Below are 27,384 nucleotides of genomic sequence, written 5' to 3'. Positions count from 1 at the left end.
AATATTACGTACATTAACTTCTATGGGAACTAACTTGTCGTGTATCATATTAAGTCACTTGCGTAATCTTGCTTAGAACTTACATTCACAGCCCGTATTTAGTCTATGACTTTTAAAATACGGTTCACTAAACACTTGTTCCTTATTTCACTTTGCATATTGAGCAATTACAGAAATTTAGTCCCTCCCATGTACATTGTTCCCCCACGTTCAGCTTTAAGTCCTAGACCTATACGCGGCTTGATGCAAACCAAGAATCACGATGACATTGTAAATGAAGTCATATACACAACAGACAGTATGTTTCGTTTATCATTTATTCATTGGTATCATGAATCAGATCTTACGCAACTTCCCTCATCTCCCTAATTTTCTTTTATTGAATCCAGACGCATTAACTCTGTGATCACATACATATTAGCCAGCACAATGTTGTATTATTTATCTGTTACCTGTTCCAGCGTTGTAGCATACGTTTCTTCGCAGATACCGGCGACAACTCAAGTATCTGAAATTTCCTTATAGAATTGTGGATTAATGATCCAGCTTTAAGATATCATAACATCGACAAAGAATGAAATAGGCATTTAATTACTTGTTACCGGTTTTTATCTCTTACAGCAGCATAAAGAACTTTGTAGAATATGTACTATTTATGAGGAAATGGTGTTGCACAAAGGTAATTATTGGCTGATGATGAAGTTTCAAATCGTGCCGTAGGATAGTCGTCGTGGATATCGACTCTTGGTCCAGTCTCACTTGTGTAAAGTACACAAAACAGGTCTTCTCCTGATCGTTTACAATACTAATCACTGAAATTTCGGCAATAAATAGAGAATTTTCAAGCAAATTAATCTCTTGTAAATGTAAGATCAAAGGTGGTGGCACATTGGATACAAAATTGAACTAACACTCGAGAGAAACATACTACCCAGCCATTGCGATGTAGTTCTTTTTGTCTCCTTTTTTCAGTTAAGACGACTGCCGCGATAATTCCAATCGAAAACTCAAGTTCGATAATGTTTCTCCTACCTATCTGTGTAAGAATGTGCTCCATGTCTGACTATCCTGTGGTCTACAGAATCTTTTTCAGTGACGCTAAGCATCGAAATCCCACGAAGATGTTTCGCTGTTGTAACGGGTGGAGAGGTGCAACTCCGACGTGGCGAATAGGGTGGGGATGGGTGTGTGTTTGGGGGGGGGGGGTGTAGGGGTGTTGGCCCTCACTGGTCTGCCAGCGGAGTTGAACGAAATAATAACAGCTGTCGCGGACCAAACAACAACCCTCTGGAGTAAGACACCAGTTGTATCTCGAGCAATCTACGGAAAACTCCATCACTCCAACCTTACAAAATTTAATCGATTATAAGTGGAAAACAAATTACCGAGGGAGTAAATTCTCTCAACCTCAGGTCGCAAGCAGGCATTTCGGATTCTGGGGAGGCTGCACTTTCGGCTCTTGTTTTATCGAAAGAATCTGAAAGACTGAAATTCAAGGAGAAATATAATATAGGAACAATGAACATTAAGTCACTGATCAAAATAGGAAAACATCAAGAACTGACTCAAGCACTTGACCGCCACAATATCCAACTTCTGGCGCTATAAGAAACTCGCTGTACCCATGAAAATTATTTTCAAGCGGGCAATTACAGGATTTCTAAAGGAAAACCAGCAGAATATATCTTTGGAAAAGAAGAAATATAATGGAGCCCATAACAAACTTCAGCTCTACGTCCTACAGGGTCTCAACATTGAAGATAAAGTGTAAAAACCAAATGTATACGCTAATCGATGCCCATGCTCCAACAAATATTAAGGTACAGAAAAGAGTCAAAATACATACGGATTACTATCTTGTTAAGTATAAGATTAAATTCACCCAAATTCTGGAAGAAATAATAATAAACATATGAGAAAGCATTTTGAAACCAGGAATCATGAGGCAGATAGTCAAAGTTATTTCAAATCGAAATAGTGAGGTGAGACGTGGGAAGAAATGAAGTCTCAAATAATGATAGCTGCAGAAAAATCTCTTCCAACCAAAACCAAACAGAGGAACGAAAAGTGCAATGAAGCTTTGCAAAAACAGGCAAAAGCTTTGGGAAAAATTTAAATCAAATGCAAGACAAAACAACATCAAAAAGTTCACAGAAGTTAGAAAAATAGCCTTCTACACAATCACAAACGACAAGAGAGTGTATTAAAGACCATCCCTTCAACAATTACAGGTGTACTTCACTCAAAACAAATACAGAGACTATTACGAATCTTTCAGAAAATACCTGAAATGTTACGCACCACCCAGTTGAAATTTTCGCGACAAATCAGGGAAATTAATTACTAATGAACAAGGAAACTGCAACATTTTAGCATATTATTTCGAAGACCTTCTCAACTGTGAAGCGCCTCCCGAGAAACCGGAATTCAAAACTCCAGAAGAAATCCCTGCAGAATCATATCTAAATTAAGTCCGGCAAGCTACAAAATCCCTCAAGAATAACAGATCATCAGGTGTAGATGGAATTACAGCTGAATTTTTGAGACTAGCTGAGCAAAACGTAGCACTGCAGCACGGTACAATCATTAAGGAAGTTTGGAGAACCGAGAAGATCAAGAAGATTGGAGGACGGCACTTATACCTACACTTCACAAAAGGGTGACAGATCAGATGTGAACAAATACAGGGGAATTCTCCTTCTAATCGTTCCATACAAGGTCCTTTCCATGATATTACTAAATAGAATTGAACCAGTTCTCGATGCACAGATAGGAGAATACCAAGGTCGATATACAAAAGGGAGGAGCTGTTCGGAGCAAATTATTGAACTTCAAAAATATAATTAGAATACGTGCCGATCAACCACATGTCACGACGTTTATTGATTTTAGAAAAGCGCATGACTTCATAGACAGAGAAAGCCTCATTAGAACTCTGGCGGAATTTGGAATTGACAGAAAAACTAGAGAGGTAGTAAAGCAAACACTGACAGATACCAAGTCCAAAGTCAATTTTCGAGGCAAGATTTCTGAACCTTTTAAATTCCAGACGGGTTTGAGACAAGGGGATGGACTCTCCCATTTATATTCAACATATTTGGAAAACATTATGAGGGAGACATTTTAGGAATACAGACAACAAAAGTAAAGGTTTCTTTGGAGGATCAGTCAAAGACCTTACTATACATGCACTAGTTTTTGCAGATGATATTGCTCTTCTATCCACAAAATTTAGCAGATTCAAGTAAGCAAATAGAAATCTTAGCAAAGCGTGCAGCCAAATTTGGTTTACAGATGTCACAAGAAATAACTAAATTCATGTCTTACAAATATAAGGAAATCAAAGAATTGCACACAATTTCTGGATATATAGAAGGGTCAAATTAAATATGTGGGAGAAACAACAACCTATACTGGCATAGAAAAGGTGTCAAACTTCGAGTAGCTAAACTTAGGAGGGCACACATTCTAACACAGAAGCTGTACAACAGAAAATGCCTGTCTCGAAATGCAAAGTTATTACACTACAATACAGTGACGAGAACACAAGTTCAGTATGCAGCAGAAACACTCTCCCTCAAGAACAAAGCACTAATAGATGAGCTCAAGAAGAAGTTAGGAGTAATTATGAGGAAGATTGTTTGTGGACACAAAGATTTGGTGAAGAATGGGTAAAGATGAGCCATGAAAATCAATCTATTAAATCAGTCACAACGGAAACTAGAAAGAGAAGGCTGATGTTCTTTCGTCATCTGGTGAGAATGGATGTTGGCAAATTAACGAAGAAAATCTTCAGTATAATTCAACAGAGGAAAACAGCCTACTCTTGGCTGCAAGGAATAAAGAAAGACACCAGAGAACTTGGGCTTACAGAAATGGACGCAATGAACAGGGACAAGTACAGAAAGGCAACAACTGCATTCGAGGTTTTTCAGGAGGAGCCAAAACCGAAGACCAACAGGAAACTGACAGCAGAACATCTATCAAAAATGGCAGCAGGCAGAACAGCAGCCCGAGAGAAGAGAAAGAAAAAAGTAGAAATGAAATAGAATTTGTAACGCGGTCCTTAGTTGGCCAATTCGTATAAATAAAAAAATAAATAATAAATACCAAAACAAGGAGACACAAAACCTGGACCACCGATTACATGTCTTCAAATAAAAAGTGTTGTGTAGACTAAATATATTTGGCAGGGAATTTTAACATAACACTTGAGGGGAGTGTCGTTGGATCTCAAATAGTTTTGTACATAATGAACGACATTCTTTCGTAATCGTATATTATGTGACATATTCACCAACAATCTTGAATGAAAACTTTTCAATAAATACGTTATATCATTCTGGTTCTTCCCAAGTATTATAAATGAACTTTACTTTCTAAGACAACACGTGGTTCTGCATTTCAAAACAAAGGGGAAAATTTGAGCTATTCAAAATTTCGCAAAACTATTGCAATATTCTCAACTGGAACTGTTCTTGACTGACACTACGTATTTGCTAAAACTATTCATTATTTTACTCAGTAACCCTTATTACATGGAATTATGAAGCATGTGTGCAGTCTAAAGAAATATTTCGTGACACCTTTAATGAATCATGTAGACCTAGAGACAACTGTCTTCCCACATTCTTCCAATATGTTGGCGTAGTCTTCAGCTATGCTAACAAACAGGGTAAAAATTTGCACTTTTCTTCAGAAAAAGTATATAAACGACAGATTCGTGTAACGAACTCCCTAAATGGGTTTACTCGATGGCATACTGTGCAGCTGGTTTTGGCTTCCAGCTCCAATACTTCTGGTCTTTGCCGAAGACGGCAGCATCCTGTAATGATTCTGGTAGCCTCTGCAACGCCGATTCTGGAAGGAACGAAACTGCAAACGCTGTTCCCAAGTTTAGAGCTGCGAGAATGGCGTAGGGTGTCCGTCTATCACTCTGAAAAAGAGAAAGAGCGTTAGCGATGCAAATCACAGTTTCGAGTCAAGACAATACTCATAACAAGGACAGAAAAAGAAAAAAACTTGTTTCCTTGAACAAGATCAGACTCTGAAACATTTCCAATTTCGTAACATTAATTATCAGTTCTGTCCTACAGTGCTGTGCTTTTATATTAATTGTCTTTACTGTTTTTCTATTTTAAAAAGTGACAATTCTGAAATTCTGCAACTGATCTTCCACTCTGCAGGGGAATGTAAGCAGTTAAAACCTTTTCGACTGACAAAGGACGATAGTCGGACCACGATTTGAAATTTGTCACTTGTCTTCCAAGAAGTAATATACCGGGTTATGTCTCCGCATAGGTGAAGTTTTAAATCCTGTCAGAATAAGTTTTTGATGTTGGCTGCACGTAAGGAAACAGAGGTAAGTTTTATGTTCATACAAATCGTTTTACGAATTCTATGGAATAATCATTGTCCTCTCACTATATAAAACTAATCATGGTACGAACAGACCTGGAAGACCCAACGGTACCGAACGATCGCCGTGTCACCGCCGTCGACACTCGTTGCGAATATGGTAGAGCATGTGGTCAGCACACCGCAGTTGTCAGTTTCCGTGAGCGGAGCCTCTACTTCCTCATCAGGTAGCTTCTCATTTGGCCTCACAAGGGCTCAGTGCACGCCGCTAGCCAACGGCGCTCGGCGGACCGGATGGTCACCCATCCAACTGCCAGACAAGCCTACAGGGCTTGACTTCTGTGATGAGACCGGAATGGGGGTTGCAACTGCCGCAAGGCCGTTGGCGGTGTCTCAGTACTTGTTATGAGATTACCATGAACCATTCTTGGTCTCTCAAAAACATTGCTAGATTTACTTCTTACATACTGTCTCAATGAATGAACACATATGTTTTAAACTTGATGTTTATACATGTGTCTCTAAACCACATGAGAAATGTATGCCCTTTCAAGAAGATATTACGAAAACATTCGCAGTTATTCAATATGTCGAAGTCAAAATTATTGTATTTTTGGCTATAGACTATATACAGATAACATTCTATCCTATACTATACAACGGGAGATACGGTATCGCGAGAAGAGTTTGACAGAGCACTGAAAGACCTGAGTCGAAACAAGGCCCTGGGAGTAGACAACAAGAAAAAACGGATTCAAGAGACTCTGAGCACTTTGGGTCTTAACTTCTGAGGTCATTAGTCCCACAGAACTTAGATCCACTTAAACCTAACGAACCTAAGGGTATCACACACATCCATGCCCGAGGCAGGATTCGAACCTTCGACCGTAGTGGTCGCGCAATTCAAGACTGAAGCGCCTAGAACCGCTCGCCCACATCGGCCGGCGGTAGACAACATTCCATTAGAGTTACTGACAGCCTTGGGAGAGCCAGTCCTGACCAGACTCTACCATCTGGTGAGCAAGATGTATGAGACAGGCAAAATACCCTCAGACTTCAAGAAGAATATAATAATTCCAATCCCAATGAAAGCAGGTGTTGACAGATAAAATTACCGAACTATCAGTTTAATAATTCGCAGCTGGAAAATATTAACACGTTTTCTTTACAGACGAATGGAAAAACTGGTAGAAGCCGACCTCGGCGAAGATCAGTTTACATTCCGTGGAAATATTGCAACACGTAAGGCAGAACTGACCCTGCGACTTATCTTAGAAAATAGATTAAGGAAAGGCAAAACTACGTTTCTAGCATTTGTTGACTTAGAGAAAGCTTCTGATAATGTTGACTAAATTATTCTCTTTCAAATTCTTAAGTTGGAAGGGGTAGAATACAGGGAGCGAAAGGCTATTTAAAATTTGTACCGAAACCAGATGGCAGTTATAAGAGTCGAGGGTCATGATAGGGAAGCAGTCGTTGGGAAGGGAGTGAGAAAGTGTTGTAGCCTCTCCCCGATGTTATTCAATCTGTATAATTGAGCAAGCAGTAAAGGTAACAAAAGAAAAATTCGGATTAAGTATTAAAATATATGGAGCAGAAAAAAAACCTTTGAGGTTCGCTGAGGAGATGTAATTCTGTCAGAGACAGCAAAGGACTTGGAAGAGCAATTGAACGGAATGGACAGTGTCTTGAAAGGAGGATATAAGATGAACATGAACAAAAGCTAAACGAGGATAATGGAATGTAGTCGAATTAAGTCGGGTGATGCTGAGGGAAATAGATTAGAAAATGAGACACTTAAAGTAGTAAAGGAGCTTTGCTATTTGTGGAGCAAAATAACTGATGATGATCAAAGAAGAGAGGATATAAAATGTAGACTGACAAGGCAGGGAAAGTACACTCCTGGAATTTGAAATAAGAACACCGTGAATTCATTGTCCCAGGAAGGGGAAACTTTATTGACACATTCCTGGGGTCAGATACATCACATGATCACACTGACAGAACCACAGGCACATAGACACAGGCAACAGAGCATGCACCTTTCGCAGCAATGCAGGCTGCTATACTCCCATGGAGACGATCATAGAGATGCTGGATGTAGTCCTGTGGAACGGCTTGCCATGCCATTTCCACCTGGCGCCTCAGTTGGACCAGCGTTCGTGCTGGACGTGCAGACCGCGTGAGACGACGCTTCATCCAGTCCCAAACATGCTCAATGGGGGACAGATCCGGAGATCTTGCTGGCCAGGGTAGTTGACTTACACCTTCTAGAGCACGTTGGGTGGCACGGGATACATGCGGACGTGCATTGTCCTGTTGGAACAGCAAGTTCCCTTGCCGGTCTAAGAATGGTAGAACGATGGGTTCGATGACGGTTTGGATGTACCGTGCACTATTCAGTGTCCCCTCGACGATCACCAGTGGTGTACGGCCAGTGTAGGAGATCGCTCCCCACACCATGAAGCTGGGTGTTGGCCCTGTGTGCCTCGGTCGTATGCAGTCCTGATTGTGGCGCTCACCTGCACGGCGCCAAACACGCATACGACCATCATTGGCACCAAGGCTGAAGCGACTCTCATCGCTGAAGACGACACGTCTCCATTCGTCCCTCCATTCACGCCTGTCGCGACACCAATGGAGGCGGGCTGCACGATGTTGGGGCGTGAGCGGAAGACGGCCTAACGTGTGCGGGACCGTAGCCCAGCTTCATGGAGACGGTTGCGAATGGTCCTCGCCGATACCCCAGGAGCAACAGTGTCCCTAATTTTCTGGGAAGTGGCGGTGCGGTCCCCTACGGCACTGCGTAGGATCCTACGGTCTTGGCGTGCATCCGTGCGTCGCTGCGGTCCGGTCCCAGGTCGACGGGCACGTGCACCTTCCGCCGACCACTGGCGACAACATCGATGTACTGTGGAGACCTCACGCCCCACGTATTGAGCAATTCGGCGGTACGTCCACCCGGCCTCCCGCATGCCCACTATACGCCCTCGCTCAAAGTCCGTCAACTGCACATACGGTTCACGTCCACGCTGTCGCGGCATGCTACCAGTGTTAAAGACTGCGATGGAGCTCCGTATGCCACGGCAAACTGGCTGACACTGACGGCGGCGGTGCACAAATGCTGCGCAGCTAACGCCATTCGACGGCCAACACCGCGGTTCCTGGTGTGTCCGCTGTGCCGTGCATGTGATCATTGCTTGCACAGCCCTCTCGCAGTGTCCGGAGCAAGTATGGTGGGCCTGACACACCGGTGTCAATGTGTTCTTTTTTCCATTTCCAGGGGTGTATTTCTGAAGAAGAGAAATTGGTTAACATCGAGTATAGATTTAAGTGTCAGGAAGTCGTATCTGAAAGTATTTGTATGGAGTGTAGCCTTGTATGGATGTGAAACATGGACGATAACTAGTTTGAACAAGAAGAGAATTGAAGATTTCAAAATGTGGTGCTACAGAAGAATGCTGAAGATTATATGGGTAGATAATATAACTAATGAGGAGGTACTGAGTAGGATTGGGGAGAAGAGAAGTTTGTGGCATAACTTGACTAGAAGAAGGGATACGTAGGTAGGACATGTTCTGAGGCATCAAGTGATCACCAATTTGGTATTGTAGGGCAGCGTGGAGGGTAATAATCGTAGGGGGAGGCCAAGAGATCAATACACTAAACAGATACAGAAGGATGTAGGTGGCAGTAGGTACTGGAAGATGAACAAGCTTGCACAGGATAGAGTAGCATGGAGAGTTGCGTCAACCCAGTCTCAGGACTGAAGACCACCACAACAACAACAACTATACAACGTACGCAAGAGTAAAATGACGTAACTACAGAGCTACTAGAGGATTATTTGTGGCGTAGTGTAAGTGAAAATTTTCCACTCTTATTCATATTCAGGACAGGTGAAACGTGAAAAAAAAAAAATGAAAACGTGCTTATCACAATTGGCAACTGAGAAGTACCGACTGAGATTAGCAACGAAACCGTAAAATCATATAGTGCACACGTTTCTTTCGACATTTTCAATAACTGTAGAGAAATAGCAAAAACTGAATTGTAGTTACGTAACGTACAATGTAAATGGTTTTTATCCCTTTAGACATACACGTGCTATATCTAGACTAATTATAAAACTATAAAAACCGACATGTGTGTTTGTCTATTTGAACACGCTAATTCCAGAACTGATAGAGAAAGTTTCATGGGATATTTATAGGTAACTTGAGTGTAGCTTGGGGCAACGTATAGGTCTTATTTCATCAATGTTGGATCAAGGAGAAGAAAGGCACTGAGATGTAAAAATTTGCGTCAGTCTATTGTGTCTGTTGGTCTGCCTGAAACAACTAACTACAAAAAAAAAAAAAATCGGATCATGGAGGAAAGGTATCTTACTTCGAAGTTTTACCTAAAATACTCCTCTCAGCTTGGTAGTTCAAACGTTTAATCCTTGTGGAGAACTTTAAACAACTGATAGATAGCGCTATTAGTTTAATAGCCAACAGATGGGGTTGGTAGCTGTTTCTGACTGAGTGACAAATGTATTTTCGGAAGTTTACGACAATGACAGTATTAAGCACCCCATTCTTACCTTTAGGAATATTAATGAACAGCAAATTTACTTGGATACGACATACAGACTTACTGATTTCGCCTAGCGTATCAGAAACATAACGACATTGCTTTCTTCTTTCGATAGGTTATAAACTACTGGCCATTAAAATTGCCACACCACGAAGATGACGTGCATCTCCGGCGGTACACCGCAAGGTTACCGCCCTTCGATTGTGCCATTCCAGCACTAATCGAAGCGCAGGTTTCAGGTGCCAGCCAGCCAGACAGCCAGCCAGCCAGCCAGCCAGCGTTCGTTGCAGCAGCAGCAGCAGAATCGGTCCCGGCCAGCGGAATCGGTCCCAGCCAGCAGCAGCGGTCCAGCCGACGGCAGCCAACCAGCTCTCCAGCAGCAGCGGTCCAGCCAGCAGCGGCAGCCAGCCAGCCAGCCCTCCAGCAGCAGCATCAGCAGCAGCAGCGGCAGCGGCCCCGGCCTCGTCCGCGGTAGCAGCAGCGGCAGCATTCCTGCCGCCCATCGTCGAGTAGGCGACATCGCCAGCAGCGTTGGACTCTGGTCTTCGTCCGTCCTCGTCTTCCTCCGTCTCCGTCTTCTTTCGTTCTCGTCTGTCCCACGTTTTTGTCCTTTCTCTTTCGTTCTGTGCGTTTTTGTTTCTCCCCATCGTCATGTCAGGCCCCACCACCACTACCACCACAGCCATCGTTTATACTTCCCCCTCCACCGTCACCACCACATGGTGTGCCCAGTCACACCCCCCTCATTCCATCCCGCCTCTTCTCACTCTCCCTTCGCCCTCGCTCTTTGTCGCCTCCTCTCCAGCTTCTTCCTCCCGCTCCTGTCCCTCTGATCCTTTCCCCCCACTCCCCCAGCCTGTCACTGCAGCTCCAGCTAGGGTGGTGGCTCGTCGGGCCGCTGTCCATGCCCAACTCTCCCCATCGCCTTCGCCATCACCGCCGCCACCGTCACCGTCGCCTTCACCGTCACCATCTACGGCGCCAACTGCTGCGTCCGCGCCGGGACCTGTCCCTTCCCACCACCTACCTATAGCTCCCGTCCCTCACATCACCACCCGCCCTTCTGCCGCCGTTAAACGCCCTAGTGGCACCACCACCTCCTCCGCTCCTAAAAAGGCCCCGCCCCATCCTCCTCCCCCCCCCAGGGAGCCATGGATGTCTCGCCACCTGGCCCTGCTCCCTCCGCCTCTTCCTCCTCCTCCTCCTTCCCCCCCTCTTTCTACAAATACCTCCTCTCCCGTCCCGATCCTTCCCTTCTTGAGGCCCGGAATCTCTCCCTCCTCCTCTGCCAACACTTCCCTGGCGCACCCATCTCTCTCCTCACTCCCAGACGGGATTCCGTTCTCCTCTCCTCCCCCAGCCCCACCCTCCATACTGACATCCTCTCCCACCTCCCCATCACCCCTTTTGGCCCCAACGCCTCCCTCACACCTGCTCCTTCCCCATCTCCTACCCGCCAACCCCAACCCCCGCGTCGCCCGCCGACCCTCACTGCCGTGATCACTCGGCTCATTCCGTCGATGACGGAGGAGGAGGTGTTGGCGGAGCTCAAGGGGCATCCCACGCTGGAGGTGCGGGCGGTCCGCCGAATTTTCAACTCGGCCGGCCCCACCCGTCTTATGCGGGTTTTCTCCGAGGATGCCCCCTCCATTGACCGTCTCCTGAAGGAGGGTGCCATCCTCTTCAACCAGCGCTACAAGGTCGACCCCTCCCATTCCCCTCTCAATCCCTGTGCTGCCAGAGGTGTCTGCGCTATAATGCACACCCCACAGCTGAGTGCCGTGAGGCCCCCACCTGCCCGCATTGTAGGCAAGCTCACTTCCTCAGGCAGTGCCCTAACCTCCAACCCCCGCTACCTGCAATACCTGCAACCTCCCATGTCCCACCTACTCCCAAAAGTGTAAAGCCCGACCCCCTGCGACCACTCCTGAACTCACCGTCCCTGTCCATCCTCTGGACGCCCCCACCCCTACCGGAAATTCCCTTCGTCCCCCCCCCCCCACCGCTGAGGACATCATCAGGTTCCTCACCATCGACCTTCAGAATGTCCATCCCTTTCAGCGCCCCCACACCCTCCAACAGGTATCCCTCGCCGCCCGTTCCATTTTCCAACTCAAAATGTACACCACCTACCCCAACAACCAGGCCCATTTCACCTTCTCCCGCCTTGACACCCTCGTCCAAATCCCTGTCATGGCGCGACAGCAACATATCATTTTCAACAATATCCGCTCACTTCCCGCCAACAAGGACCTCTTGCAGCACACCCTTGCAACCCACAACATGGATGCCTTCCTCCTTAATGAAATCTTCCTCCAACCCCACCACACCATCCACACTTCGCCCTATCTCCTCCACCGCTCCGATAATCCCCTCCAAATTGTGCGTGGCGGAGTTGCCATTGGTCACCACCGCCAGATCCCCGTTCGGCTCCAACCTCTCCTTCCCGACCCCACCGAACACCTGATCCTTAGCCTCTTCTTCCCCAGCCTTACCGTTACCTGCGCCACCATCTATGTCCGCCCCAACGCCCCTATTCCCTTCGACATCCTCTCCCACATCGACCATACCTTCTCCACCTACGTCATCGCTGCCTACCTCAACATCCATAGTCGTTCCGCTGCCCAGTTACGGCGGTGGCATCAGTTCCTCTCCTCCCTTCAAGGCGACCTCATCCCCTTCCCCCAGCACACCTGTCCCAAATCCAACTCCACTCCCGATGTTATCCTCTCCTCCCCCAACCTCCTTGGCCGCATAACGGTGGATGTCCTGGAGACTATTGGTAGCGACCATCTCCCTGTCCTCGTCACCGTTTTAGACGGTCGTCACCCCCGCCCCGACCCTCGTAATGACCCTCCCCCTGAGTACGTCCATGACTATTCCCGTGCCAACTGGAATGCCTACTGGGATACCCTCTCCATGCAGGTCGATAGCCACCCTTTCACCTACCACCACCCCGACGATGTCACACATGAGGCTTCCTTTCTCCAGCAGACCTTGTCTGAGGCTGTGGAGGCCCACATCCCTACTGTCGCCATCCACCCCCACCGTCCTACCTTACCCCCGCAGGCCGTCCTTCTCCTCTGTGAATCCCGCCGTCTCTACCATGCCTTCCTCCGCACGCGTGACCTGGACACACTACGGCACCACCGGCAACTACAGCGACACATTCGAAATTTGCTCGCGGCTAAGAAACGCCGGGACTGGCGACAGACATGCACCCATTTAAATGCTACCCTCCCTATCAACTCGTCCAAGTTCTGTTCAGCCTTCTATCGCCTTACTGGAACTAAACCCTCCCCATACTATCCTCTTCTCCATGATGTTCACCCCTTCCCAGACACCCTTAGTAAGGCCAATCACTTTGCCTCCTACCTCTCCGATGTATTTTCCATCCCTGATGATCCCCAGTTCGATTACTCCCTCTTCCCGGATATCCGCGATCGAACTGACACCTCTGTCCCTCCTCTCGCTCCTGGTTTCCAGTACTTGGACAACATTGCACACACGGAACTCAATGCTCCTATCACTACACAGGATCTCCTTGCTACACTCCGCACAAAACACGACACTGCTCTTGGTCACGATCTTGTCACCATCACCTTTGTTAAGCTCCTGTCTCTTTCCTCTCCACCCTGGCCAGGCTCTACAATGTAGTCCTGTCCACCAGTTACTACCCCGATCTGTGGAAAACCTCCTGTATCCTCGTTTTCCTTAAACCTGGCAAACCGCCGTCCGCCGTCTCCTCCTACCATCCCATCAGTCTTACCTCCGTCTTCAGCAAGGTCCTGGAATCTATCCTCACCCGCCGCATCCACCAGCATCTCCGCCAGCACCGTCTCCTTCCCCTTCCCAGTGTGGCTTTCAGCCATCCTTCTCTTCCGACGACCTTCTTCTTCACCTCACTCATCTCCTTTCTGCCCAGATTAACTCCCGTCGCTCCGCCATCTTCCTCTCCCTGGACCTCGAACGTGCTTATGACTGTGTCTGGGAATCCGGTCTCCTCTTCAAGCTCCAAACCTTCGCCCTTCCCATTAACTACGTCCGTCTGATCGGCCCCTTTCTCTCCCGCCGTCCTTCCTATGTCACCATCCATAACACAAATTCCTACACCTTTTTCCCCTCCGCCGGTGTGCCCCAAGGCTCCGTCCTCTCCCCCCTTCTGTACCTTTTGTACACAGCGGACATGCCACCGCCGTCGCACCCCGTCCACCTTCTCCAGTTTGCCGATGACACCGCTTTCCTTGCCCTTGCCCCCACCCTGCAGCGCTCCCAACACCTTCTCCAATCCCTCCTTGACCGTTTCACCGCTTGGTGCAACCAGTGGTTGCTCAAGGTCAATCCCTCCAAAACCCAGGCGATCATTATAGGCAAAACCACCCCTTCCTTCCGCCTTCTTGATATCTATCTCACCACATATGGCCGTCCAATCGCCCTCACCCCCACCCTTAAGTACCTTGGCGTCACCCTCGACTGTCGCCTCTCCAGGACTCCCCACCTCTGGACAATCCAAGCCAAGGCATGCTCCCAACTCAGTTTCCTCAAGCTCCTCTCCAGCCGTACGTGGGGTGTAGACCCCTCCACCATCCTCCACACCTATAAATCCCTCATCCGTCCTATCCTTTGTTATGCCCATCCGGCTTGGAACTCCGCCCCCCCCCCCCTACCTTTTACAAATCCCTCAAAATCCTTGAACGGCATGCTCTCCGCCTCGCCTATCGCATCCATCTCCCCTCCCCCACGTGGATCCTGTACGATCTCATCTCCTTCCCCCACCTCCTCCTTTTCCTTGAAAGGATATGGATCCCATACACCTCCCGTAAACTCGATCCTCCTCACCCGCTCGTCTCCCCGATCCTCTCCCACCCCCGCCCGCTGCCGCACCTGTATTCCCACGTCCCGCCCGGTCTCCATCTCTCCACCCTCCCCTCTCTCACGGTGGCTTCCGCCAGCTCCCTCTCCCTGATGATGCCCTCCTCCCCTCCATCTACCCATCCAACCAACTTTGATCCTCACACCCTCCTCCTGTGCTTGCTCCACTGGGCACCCGCCCTCCCTTCTCTCCCTTCTCCCTCCCTCCTCCATTTCCCCCCGCTCCTCCCCCGCGCTTCCCCTCTCCTGTCCCTCCCCTCCTGCCCCCTTCTCCTCAGCCATTGGCATCCTTGTTCTCCCCTCTCCCCCACCTCACCCCTGTCCCCTCTTGGCAGGTCCCCGGACCCGCACACGCTACGTGGACATTCGCGCGCCGGAGATCACCGCCATCAGTGTCTCGTGTGTGCCGTCATGCTTAGTGTTCAGAGTTCACCGTCACACTCCATCGTTCACCAGTGCCATCGTCTTCTTCAATGTTTGTGCGTCGTATCCACAGTTTGCAGTGTGGATTCCCGTCGAGTGTGAACGGCTCCGTGTTTGTCTTGAATGGTCTCCTGTTTTATTGCCCACCGTTCTGTAACTTATGTGTCTTCTCCGTGTTTATCTCTCATTGTGTATCCTATGGCTGAAGAGTAACGTAGACTGCTGCTGACAGCCTGCCTGATGTACTGGTTTAAAATAGCAATAAAGAAAAAAAAAGATGACGTGCTAAAGACGCGAAATTAAGCCGACAGGAAGATGATGCTGTGATATGCGAATGATTAGCTTTTCACAGTATTCACACAAGGATGGCGCAGGTGGCGACGCCTACAACGTGCTGACGTGAGGAAAGGTTCCAACCGATTTCTCATACACAAACAGCAGTTGACCGGCGTTGCTTGATGAAATGTTGTTGTGATGCATCGTGTAAGGAGGAGAATTGTGTACCATCACGTTTCCGACTTTGATAAAGGTCGGATCGTAGCGTATCACGATTACGGTTTATCGTATCGCGACATTTCTACTCGCGTTGGTATAGATCCAATGACTGTTATCAGAATATGGAGTACGTGGGTTCATGAGGGTAATACGGAACGCCGTGCTGGATGCCAACGATTTCGTATCAGTAGCAGTCGAAATGACTGGCATCTTATCCGCATAGTTGTGACGGATCGTGCAGCCACGTCTCGATCCCTGAGTCAACAGATGGGGACGTTTGTAAGACAACAACCATGTGCACGAACAGTTCACGACGTTTGCAGCAGCATGGACTATCAGCTCTGAGACCATGGCTGCGGTTACCCTTGACGCTGCATAACACACAGGAGCGCCGGCGATGGTGTACTCAACGACGAACCTGGGTGCACGAATGGCAAAACGTCATTTTTTCGGATGAATCCGAGTTCTGTTTACGGCATCATGATGGTCCCATCCGTGCTTTGCGACATAGCAGTGAACGCACATTGGAAGCGTGTATTCGTCATCGCTATACTGGCTTGATTGGTTACACGTCTCAGTCACCTGTTGTTCGCATTGACGGCACTTTGAACAGTGGACGTTACATTTCAGATGAGTCACGACCCGTGGCTCTACCCTTCATTCGATCCCTGCGAAACCCTACATTTCAGCAGGATAATGCACGACCGCATGTTGCAGGTTCGGTCCAGGTCTTTCTGGATACAGAAAATGTTTGACTGCTGCCCTGGCCAGCACATTCCCCAGATGTCTCACCAATTGGAAACGTCTGGTCAATGGTGGCCGAGCAACCGGCTCGTCACAATACGCCAGTTACTACTCTTGATGAACTGTGGTATCGTGAAGCTGCATGGTCAGCTGTACCTGTACACGCCATTCAAGCTCTGTTTGACTCAATGGCTCGGCGTATCAAGGCTGTTATTACGGCCAGAGGTGGTTGTTCTGGGTACTGATTTCTCAGGAACTATGAACCCAAATTGCGTGAAAATGTAATCACGTGCCAGTTCTAGTGTAATATATTTGTCCAATGAATACCCGTTTATCATCTGCATTTCTTCCAGGTGTTGCAATATTAATGTCCAGTAGTTTAGTTACATTTGACTATCTTTGTACAACAGTTTATTTGTCTCGGAGACAAGGGCATTTTCGTATAAATACGAGAGTGCTAATTTTATTTCTCCATACAGATTTGCTGGTTTCGCTTTGTATACAAGTAACTCATAACGTTGCTTCTCTTATTATGTTAGGTTTTTATTTATTTTCTTTGCTAGGCAAACAGATATATCAAGTTTTCTTTGTGATTTGGGTGCCTACTCATTACATACTGATTTTCTTTTGTTTAGGAGTAAAAGCGCCTTGAAATAGGTTGGATTATTGAATACATCACAACGGCTAACAAACTGAGAACTCTGCGATCTCTAGAATCCAAGGAAGATCGTGAGGCAGGGTTGCTGTAGCTCCGGAACATCAGGCTTTAACTAGCTCTGTGGAAACTCTTGGCGAAAGGGAGCTGTGCCGTAACTGTAATCGAGAACGTCATCCATTATCTCACAGTTCAGAACCATTCACTAACAGAGGATGAAAGTCACTTCCGTCCAACATAACTTAAAGAAGACGAAATTCCGACGCGATGTGGCCTGGCGGAATACAACTTATTCCTCACAATTTACCATATCGCTTTAAGAGTGTGTAATTGCAGGTGAGCGTATAAGACAGTAAACAAAGCACAGACCTGATGCTGCATGGACCTCAGTGTCAGTTGCTGTTCGCAGTGCCCAGCTCTGCGTGGTCCTCTTCCATGTTAGTGAAGCAGACAAGTGCTTCATCTTTTACTCAGTCACATAAAGCTATACAAGGAAAAAAAAAATCCCACGTATACGACGTCACGGGTATAGCTATAAGTAAACATCCTGGAAACGCCGGATATCCTCGATCCTAACAGTCAGGCTGAATTTTTTTCGAATTGATATCGTTACATTATTTATTCGGGTTATAAGTAATTTCGAGAGTTCATGATCCCATTATTTACTGTCAAACGATCTCTTGGAAAATCTTTGTGAATGGATTTGAGCATTTGTTGCAAAGAAACTTCCACAGAAGCATCTTCCCCCACATAAAAGGAACAAAGATTCCATTTGACATCTCGTCGATACCAGTAAAGAGTAATATCTTTAATGCAATTCATGTTCGGTTATTCAGCGCATTTAATATTTGATCAGCGAAAGGATAGATAGAATTTCCCGTAGAAAAGTCTTTCAGGAAAAATCCAGATGGACATTTTGTTAGTACAGCCTACTAATTATTCGATGCTAAGCAGTAAGCAATTAATTTGTGTGTTCCGAACACAAGAAACTGAAAATTATATTCATTAACACGGAAACAAAACTGAAGAAATGTGTAGTTTTCAAATCGGCACCTTCGTACATTATTAGCAATGAATCTACGGATAATTCTACTAACTCACACAACTCACATTTGACAATTACTTCTTTTTTGTTTCTGCTTCAGCAGTCATACATTCAGTTTGTTCCTTAGGATCAAAAATCTCATTTACTGCTCTCTGACGTCGATATTAGTTTATTAACCATAATATCTCCACATGTCGGCGGTATTCCTGATATTCCATTGTGTGATACATGAGGTAAATGCGGACCATTTGACGTCACTGGTGTTGTTTGTATATTTGCTACTTCTTTAGTCCCCTACCTACATAAAACAAGAGACCTAACCTTGACATGAATTTCCATGACTAAATCAGATAATATTTTAACACACTTTTAAATATGTTAGCAGTGAATAAGAATTATGCTATTTAAGGGGGAAAACCTACATAAAATAACTTAATGTAAATAAAATAATAAAAACTAGAAAAAAGTCAGCGTACTACCATTTGTCCATCCGGCACAAACGTATCAGAAGGCACACGTCACTGGTCTTTTACAGTATACAGCATTGGTATCACAAATTTCGTATTTCTCTGCCTCGTGATGACTGGGTGTTGTGTGATGTCCTTAGGTTAGTTAGGTTTAAGTAGTTCTAAGTTCTAGGGGACTGATGCCCGTAGATGTTAAGTCCCATAGTCCTCAGAGCCATTTGAACCATTTTTGAACAAATTTCGTAATTTATAACTCTGGACTACACTTCGTCAACGCTGTACTACACAGCACACTCGGTATTAGAACCAAACTGGATCTCTCATTTGTCAGGATGGTTAGCCCCTGCGTGCTGAAGTGCAATTCAGAACTTGCAGAGTCTGCGCTGCTGTGCCTCCCAGGGCTTAGAGACTGGGACATAGCTTTTAGGAAGTCCTCCCTGGCACTCCCCAAGGCACAATAGCTCCCTGTTTCCAGAAGGTCGTTGCAGGTGACTATTTCGCGTTGTCATGACGTAAGGCCTCTTTCTGGTTGTCTCTCTGGCATGTAAGCCTGCAGTTCTTAAGGTGATATAACAGTTGCGAGAGAGTTCGGTTTGCTCTGCAGTTCCTCGTTCCTTATTATACGGGTGTACATTAAGTCTGGGAACACATTCAATTATTTATTGCACAAGGACGAAACATCGTACAGATATCATACATATGTCATTTAGAAAAGAAGATCTGGAAGATTTTTTTTTCACATATACTGCCTCAGCGTAGTTTGGTAATTGGCCGATAGTCAGCGCTAGTCTCAAACATGACGAGTTAAGGTGAGGAACGAGCTTTCTGTAAGTTGGAGTTCGACAGAAACAAGTGTGCTACCGCTGGTAACGGATATTTAGAACCAAGTATGGTAAGAAGCCACCAACAAGGAAGGCCATTTACCACTGGCACAACAAATTCCTTACGACGGGTTGCTTGTGCCCGGCAAAAAGAAGCGGAGGTTCCAGTATGAGTGAAGTGAATTTGAAGCGCGTACGAGAGACATTCATAAGGAGTCCAAATAATTCAGTGCGTCCTGCATCCGTGAACTAGACATGGCTTCAATGACACTATGGAAAGTTCTGCGACAGAAGCTGTCTATGAAACCATTCAAGTTGGAGCTAGTACAGAAGCTCAATGACGACGACAAAGAAAAGCGTTTTGAACAAGTAACACGTCAGCCTCAGTTGCAAATAGAAACCAACCTTTACCCAGGGTTTAGCCAAAGTAATTTGGCCTTCTTCAGAAGCGAGTGACACTAAACTACTGCATGCCAAAGTTTGGCCATGTCAAGTATAAAACTGTAGCACCGTAGTTACCAGCCATAATCTACATTACTTGGGCTGGAGAGAAACAGCAGTCCCCACTACGCGGACGAGGTGTCACTTTGTTGTTATGAATTTATTTAAAGGTTACCACAAGCATCTTGAAATCCTCCGGCATTTTAAACTTTTTATGAGAAACAGTTATCGAGCTTGAGTAGCAACTTTGAATTGATGTTATTATTGCTTTGGGCTCAAAGACAGTGTTTTCTCATAATAGTTGGGTAAGAATTGTTGTTAATAAATTTGTTTTAAAGACGTCTTAATCCACGTTAGCCCGGCGCCTTACCACTCCCTAATAGCTCCAACCATACCAAACAGTGTGGTGTTTTATACTATCTAGACCGTTGATCGGTAGCTGACGCTATCGACAGAAGGCAAGGAACTGCAGCGCCTCTGCAGCAGCCGCTATCGGTTCCGAGCTAACAGGTCCTAGAAAGCTCTGGTGGATCTGTAGTTCAGTGCAGACAGTCGGCCAATAAATCAATTGTAAAAATTTTGTTGGACGGTACTGTTATTACCCGTGTGTCAGATTGTACTCAGGACTTCAGAAATCAAGCGAAAGGTGCTATAAAAATTCAGGATAATTGTGGTAGTGATTGCCAGTTACTGCATTTAGATGACACGTGGTTTAACGGTAGACCACGGGTGAAGCCGTCGCCGAACAGCTCGAAGAGAGGACAAGACTTCCTCCAGAAAATGCCACAGCCTACGGTGATGCCGGAATTAAAGTGTGTTGTCATTTCTGCATATCACGATCGGCGCGGACTGAAGCTCTTTGGTGACCTGCCGCCAATCAGGTTGTATGTCAAAAAGTGTACGTACTTAGTACGAATAATTCACTTGCTATGGTTTTCATTATCTCTTATTACACCAGATTAGCAGTATATTTCAATGAAAGCGAGTATTAGAGGCCTTAGTTAAGGTTCACATGGTGCAACAAACCGTTAGTGCCCTTGGGTTGCCGAAAGACGATATCGCCTAGGTGTGCTTCATATAACTCCACAAAACGATGTTTTGGGAGAGGATCATAAGTTTCGTGACTTGCATGCTACATCCTTAGTTGTTTATTGAATATGCTCCAATCTAATATTCTCCAATCTCTACTTTCCCCTACAGTTCTTACCTATTGCGGTTCCCAGCAATACCAAGGAAGTTATTTCTTGATGTGTTAACACATGTAAAAACCTATCATTCGTTCCTATCAATATTCTCTCAACGTTCCTCAACGATTCTGAGGAGTACCTCCTCATTTTTCATCATATGAGTCCACCCAGCTTTCAGCGCCTTTCTACAGTACCAGTTTTCAAACGCTTCATTGCCTAACTCTCCGGCTCCTGGCAGTCCATGTTTCACATCTTTAGCGTGATGCGCTGCTGACTTCGTTTCTTATAAATTTATTCCTCAAATTAAGGCTAAAGTGTGATAGTGATTGCCCTTTGGAAGGGAATGCTCTCTCTGCTTGTTCTGATCCGGTTTTACGTCATCCTTGCTTTGTTCGTCATACATTATTTTGCTTCCAAAGTGCATTTCGTCTGCTTCTGAGTCTCTAATTTTGATGCTAATTTTATCCCTTATCATGTATTTCTTAGTCCTAATTACTTTCATGTTTCTTCTGTTCACACTCAATACAATCTGATCTCTATAAATTGATCATTCCAATCAATATACTTTGCAGTACTTCTTCGCTCTCACTGCAGATATCAAAGTCATCACCAAATCATGTCGTTGATGACCTTTCATCCTGTGCTTTAATAACACTCCTGAATCTCCGTGTCTCACAACGTTTCCAATTCAGTTACTTCAGTCTTCATTTCCCATTCCAACTGTTACTGCATGGTTCTGATTAACAAAATGTTCTTTCTTTCCCTGTAGCTTACATCTGTTTTTCTGAGAAAACACCTTGCACGAGTCTACATTGTCGAGTGGTTTCACTAAGTCAAAAAATACTATGCAAGTGTTAAAATTTTTCGTAGTTCTCGTATCCTTCAGTGAGCGCAAAGCTTTCCTCTATGGTTTGTTTACAGTTCTTAAAGTCAAACTTATCGCCATCTAAGACACGCTTAACTTTATTTCCGTTCCCTTTTGATTATTCATCGGATCTGCGTTGGCGTTTCCTGAAGACAGTTGAATTTTTCCCATATGCCATTTTCTTCTAACCGGAAGGGTTATATGGTTTTTGTTGTCACCGATATACTTTTTGACCGATATCAAACGACAAGATGATGAAACACAACAAGGGGACCATATTACATTTTGGTAAATACAAAGAGCGTTAAAGGAGATGACTAACAGGAAACTAGCTGGACACGAAAACATTTATGCAGACCTTACCTAATATGCAGGACCTCGGTTTTAAATGAGGTTGCTGAATTTATTAAACGAATGATGGAAATAAGAGGTGGTAACCACCTTTTGAAGAGCGGAAGAAGTAATATCACTCTAAATAAAATGAACTATATCTGCTTGTGAAAATTGTAGCGGAGTAAGTCAGTTGCTTTCCAGCTATAAATTATATGCACAAGTAATTAATAACATACGTGAAAGAAAAGCTGACGTCCTCTTACGGGAGGAGCATAAGGTTTCAGAAAAGGACGAGCATGCTGATAGTACAAAACTGTTGTAGACGAGAATGTAGGTTCTAATTTTGTAGGTTATGAGCGGAGTGTACAGGTATATACTGTGGAATATAACGGAAGGAAGAAGGTACGCTATGTGATAACAGTTTGTCCTTAAATAAAGATACTTTAATTGTTACAGGGAAAGAGTGAACAGAACGAACAGCAGTTGAAATATAAGTACGAGAAGAGTGCAGTCGCTCACCCACCTGATTTAACATATACATGGAAGACACTATGGAAACAAGAATGTATGTGAGAAATAAAATCAATTACACACAATCAAATACTGTACTCTTTGCTAAACCAAATAATCTCGAAAAAGTTTGGGGATGGTTCACAAAAAATAAGTGCAAATTTGTAGATTTTACAGGAAAATGTCCAGTACTTTCTAACACAATAGTATATGGAAAATAAACTGAGCAGGTGTCTCAATTTTAGGTGTTAGGCTATTATATAATTGCGAATTTGGTATCGGTATCGACAATAAGTTAAAGAAAACTGAAATGATATGTTGCACTATACACAGCACATAATCCAATAAATCCAGGAAAGATACAAAGACCAAAGTCTGCAAACTATTAGCCACACCTGTGCTCACATCCGGAAGTGAGAGCTGGACAATAACTAAGAAAGAACAAATAAGGATACAGTCAGCTTAAGTGAAATTTTCAAGGAACGCAAAAAGATGTTCTGTGAGAGATCAAGAAAAAGATTTTGAAAGAAGGAAAGAATGACTTATATTTTTCATGAATGCAAGAATAGAATACGAGATAACAAAATGGAAGAAGCGTATTGATAGAAAATTAAGCAGAGACCGTAACCAGACATGTCATAGACGACTAACCTTATGCAAAGAGAGATACGGAAGGATATAGGCTAAGGTGGTTTTTGTGAAGGAACAGGCTATAAGTCAACTCTTTGAAATGAAAAAGAAGAAGGAGAAGAAGAAGAAAAGAAGAAAAAAGAAGACAGTTTTAGCTCTAAGTAATGCTGTAACGAACTGAACGGGGTAGGGCGGTGGTTAGCACACTGGACTCGCTTTCGGGATGACGACAGTTCAAACCCACGTCCGGCCATCCAGGTTTAGGTCTTCCGTTATTTTCCTAAATCCCTTAAGGCAAGTGCTAGGATGCTTCCTTATAAAGGGCAAGACCACTTTCCTTCACAATTCCTCCCTAATCAGAGCTGGTTCTCCGTGTCTAATGACCTCGTTGTCGAAGAGACGTTAAACATTAATCTCCTCCTCCTCCTCCGTTGAAAGGAACATAAAGGTATACCAAAAACAGAAATACGTTCTGTTCCAAAATACAAACATACGAATAAGCACAAGATCATACCAGAGCTTACATGGATTGTATACCGTGGTTAGAACTGCTCGGATTATACGAGTATAGTCAATGAATCTTTGGGAACTTAATGTGTATCAACAACATGAATAGAGATGTAGGGGACGCGCTCAGATATGCGTGGAAACGGGTACTTAGTACAAAGAGACCCCAAGTCACACTGCGAAAATTTCTCGCGTTGTTCAGGAATATTGTTCAGTATTGTGGTGTATGGGTCCTGAGGTCACCGGTGCCTGGTTCCAGAGTGGTAATGATGCAATGATTTCATCAATTTGTTAACCTTCTTTCCTTTGTTTCTGTAAAACTACCAGCACAACAGAGAGTAAGCCTATTGCAACCAGTCGGTAATACGTACAACACAGAGTGACACTCTTGGACTGACGCGAGAGTACTGTGATGTGACCACGTAGCTGCTGGGAACGTTCGGCATAGTGTCATGGTTTGGCTCGTCCATTGTGTTGTTTGACGTCATACTCTAAGTGCGTACTCGCCAAGTCGTAATCAGTAAATCTATCCACGCTACTGTGTATCGCTGTTAATGTGAGAGTAATCCCATCAGAAAAACAAACCCGTGACTGAACTGGAGAGTATCGAATGGGAGCTTAAGGACGAAATGTGGGCGTTCCTGGTTTCAACATCATCTACTATGGGTGAATGGAACAAGTTTGTTTCCAAACTAGACACGCAACGCTTATCTCCGATATTTGCAGATCTTACCAGTGCGACCCAAATACAGAGATCAATGGCATAGCAAACTACATGCAGATATTTTGCGACGGTGACAACCTTATACCGAAATGCTCAGACAGTATACCAGTACACACATTGATGGAAACTAAGCACTAGAGACTTACTTCACTGGTTCAGATGTAATCGTTGTTCGTAGTGAACACTAACACATCGTTAACGTCATAATAGTTAAGGTACTTCTCAGTCAGTCATTGCTTTTTCTGACGAACTCATCGAAACAGCAGATTATTTCATAGAATTAACTCTGCGAGCTTATAGAGAACATTTATTACAGCCTTAGAGACGGTTCGATTTCTTCTTTCTCTAATGTAAGTTCCTTCCAGGTTGGGGCAGTGGGTTAGATCGTATGCATTGTGGTTTTTATTATCAACTCGTCACTGGTTCCAGAATGAGATTTTCACTCTTCAGCGGAGTGTGTGCTGGTATGAAACTTCCTGGAAGATTAAAACTGTGTGCCGGACCGAGACTCAAACTCGGGACCTTTGCCTTCCGCGGACAAGTGCTCTACCAACTGAGCTATCCAAGGACGACTCACGTCCCGTCGACACAGCTTTACTTCTGCCAGTACCTCGTCTCCTACCTTCCAAACTTTGCAGAAGTCGTGCTTGGGTAGCTCAGTTGGTACAGCACTTGCCCGCGAAAGGCAAAGGTCCAGAGTTCAAGTCTCGGTCCGGCACACAGTTTTAATCTGCCAGGAAGTTTCATCGTCACTGGTTCTCTACGAAGCCATGAAATAAGGAAGAGGTTTCCCTCAAGAACTGTGGCAGTAGCAAGGAGGGGGAGTGATGAGAGGGAATATCTGGCATCACTTGTAAGTATGTTACTTTACATTTAATTTACGTAAGATGACTCTGTCTTCAGTGGTAGCTGATATGGGACTTTCACTTAATCTTCAGTATTACTCCTGACCTATTACTGGAGGGACGCACGTGTTTTCTGATATCTCTAGAAAACAACGCCCGGTTTATTGGGAGTAAGTAATGCAGAGGGCACAGAGGGTTGATGAGCATAAGAATGTAAGCTTTCGTGGCTGAGATGTTCCCGTCGGATACCCGTAGCGTCTTTTGATCCACTGTTTCGTCATTCTTTCTGATACATTCCTATGGCAACTGACTACCACCATAGCAGGAAGGTCGAAACAGAAGCGCAAAAATGCAACAAGTATGACACGATATCAGTATACAAGACTTTAATTAAAAGAGCGGTACGCAGTAAGTACGGTTTACATGAAATATTTGCTCTGGAAAACCTGGTCCATCATTCTAGGTTGTTTTTTTCTTACTCTCGTTTCCCTTCTTTTCCTCTACTTTCCTCTACGCCTGACTCTTCTCGTACTGTGTCTTTCGATAGCATATTGATAACTGACATCATTGGGGAGTCACTCATGTAACAGATAATGAAAATAGGCGTATAGAATCCACGGTCGTTTCCTTTTACTTACCATGAGGGCCACGTATGGCAGAGCAGACATGACGATGGAAGCTGCGGTCCACTCGACGCAGGCTGCGATCTGCCGCAGACATGTGGGGTGCACCTCAACACTCTGCAGGTTGGCCATGGCGATTGTGCCCGTCGAAAAGAACTGCGTTATCACAGCCGCCAACGTGATAGGCAGTCCGATGATGCCAGCTGAATCAAAACATGTATCACCCGGAGTAACGAGAAATAGTTAGATAATGACAGTAGGAAACACGCACACTATAACCCATATAATATCGTTCATTATGACAGCTGAACGGACAAAAGTGATATGAATGGCTGTCCCATTTTTCTATTTACCGTTAATGACACCCAAATGTTGCGTTTGGTGTGACCATGGGATCCGCGTCTGAAGAGCTGTAACAGGAGGGGGTGCAGTGATCACGGTACTTAAACTACCTTTCACTGTGGGATGACCATCGGTGAGAGACGAGTTATTTATACTATTTGAGACATTGGACATGAATTAAAGTCTCATGAGATCGACATGTTATTCCTGTATCTCCAGAATCGCACAGACAGTGTTCCCATACGCGCTGACCGCCGCACAGGATCACCGCAAGTGATCATGTTGGATAAGAACTCAGAGTCCCGCTGAGATAACGCTTTTTAAAATATTCTCCGCCTTACGACCGCGTTGACATGCCACGAACTTTCGACCAAGTGCCCCTTGGCCACTGAAAAGTGAAATGACTGCCGATGGGCTCCTACACTATGACGTCACTGGTGCCAACTTTATCTTTGTATATTGCAACAGGTTGACTCATCGATCGATGCACCCCATTTCACAATCGATGGATGCCACGCAGCACAGAGTTGTAGGCATCTTCCCTGTTGAGGGCGTCCTTCCGTTACTACTGAACCAGTTGGTAGTGATTTTTTATTTCTATGGCTTTCTTATTTACGCTCTCCAAGCGGCTTTTAGTGTAATCCGCAATAGAAGATTCGTCATGTTTGATTCGCTGACCATTGACAAGATCATGCTCAATGAAATAGATAATTCCGTTGTACCGTTTGCGATAAAACCTATAACGTGTTGTTCTACAGTACGAAATGTTTGTAGAACGTAAGACTGGCCACCCTCATAAGATGTTTTGTATAACTTAGGTGCCCTGACAACTGCCGCATCTTTCATGGGTCTCATTTATTGTGAAATTTTTTACAGAAGTCTGAAGGTCGATTTTACTTTCCATCTTTCCAGCAGGCAG

General features: G+C 45.1%; 1 protein-coding gene across 1 annotated transcript; it reads right to left on the bottom strand.

Annotated features, from left to right (window-relative positions):
* Nucleotides 1-570: 570 nt before the first annotated feature.
* LOC126176986 (solute carrier family 22 member 21-like) lies at nt 571-26,263 on the bottom strand. Its single transcript, XM_049924199.1, has 2 exons — nt 26,139-26,263; nt 571-4,936 (listed from the first exon to the last, which is right to left on the bottom strand). The coding sequence occupies exons 1-2, from the start codon at nt 26,253-26,255 to the stop codon at nt 4,748-4,750; spliced, it is 306 nt and encodes a 101-aa protein (XP_049780156.1). The 5' UTR covers nt 26,256-26,263; the 3' UTR covers nt 571-4,747.
* Between the last annotated feature and the right edge of the window lie 1,121 nt (nt 26,264-27,384).

This window comes from Schistocerca cancellata, chromosome 3 (genome assembly GCF_023864275.1).
Source record: "Schistocerca cancellata isolate TAMUIC-IGC-003103 chromosome 3, iqSchCanc2.1, whole genome shotgun sequence".
Lineage (NCBI taxonomy): Eukaryota > Metazoa > Arthropoda > Insecta > Orthoptera > Acrididae > Schistocerca > Schistocerca cancellata.
The sequence above is the reverse complement of the archived record's forward strand: the minus strand, read 5'-3'. Positions and strand labels throughout refer to the sequence as shown.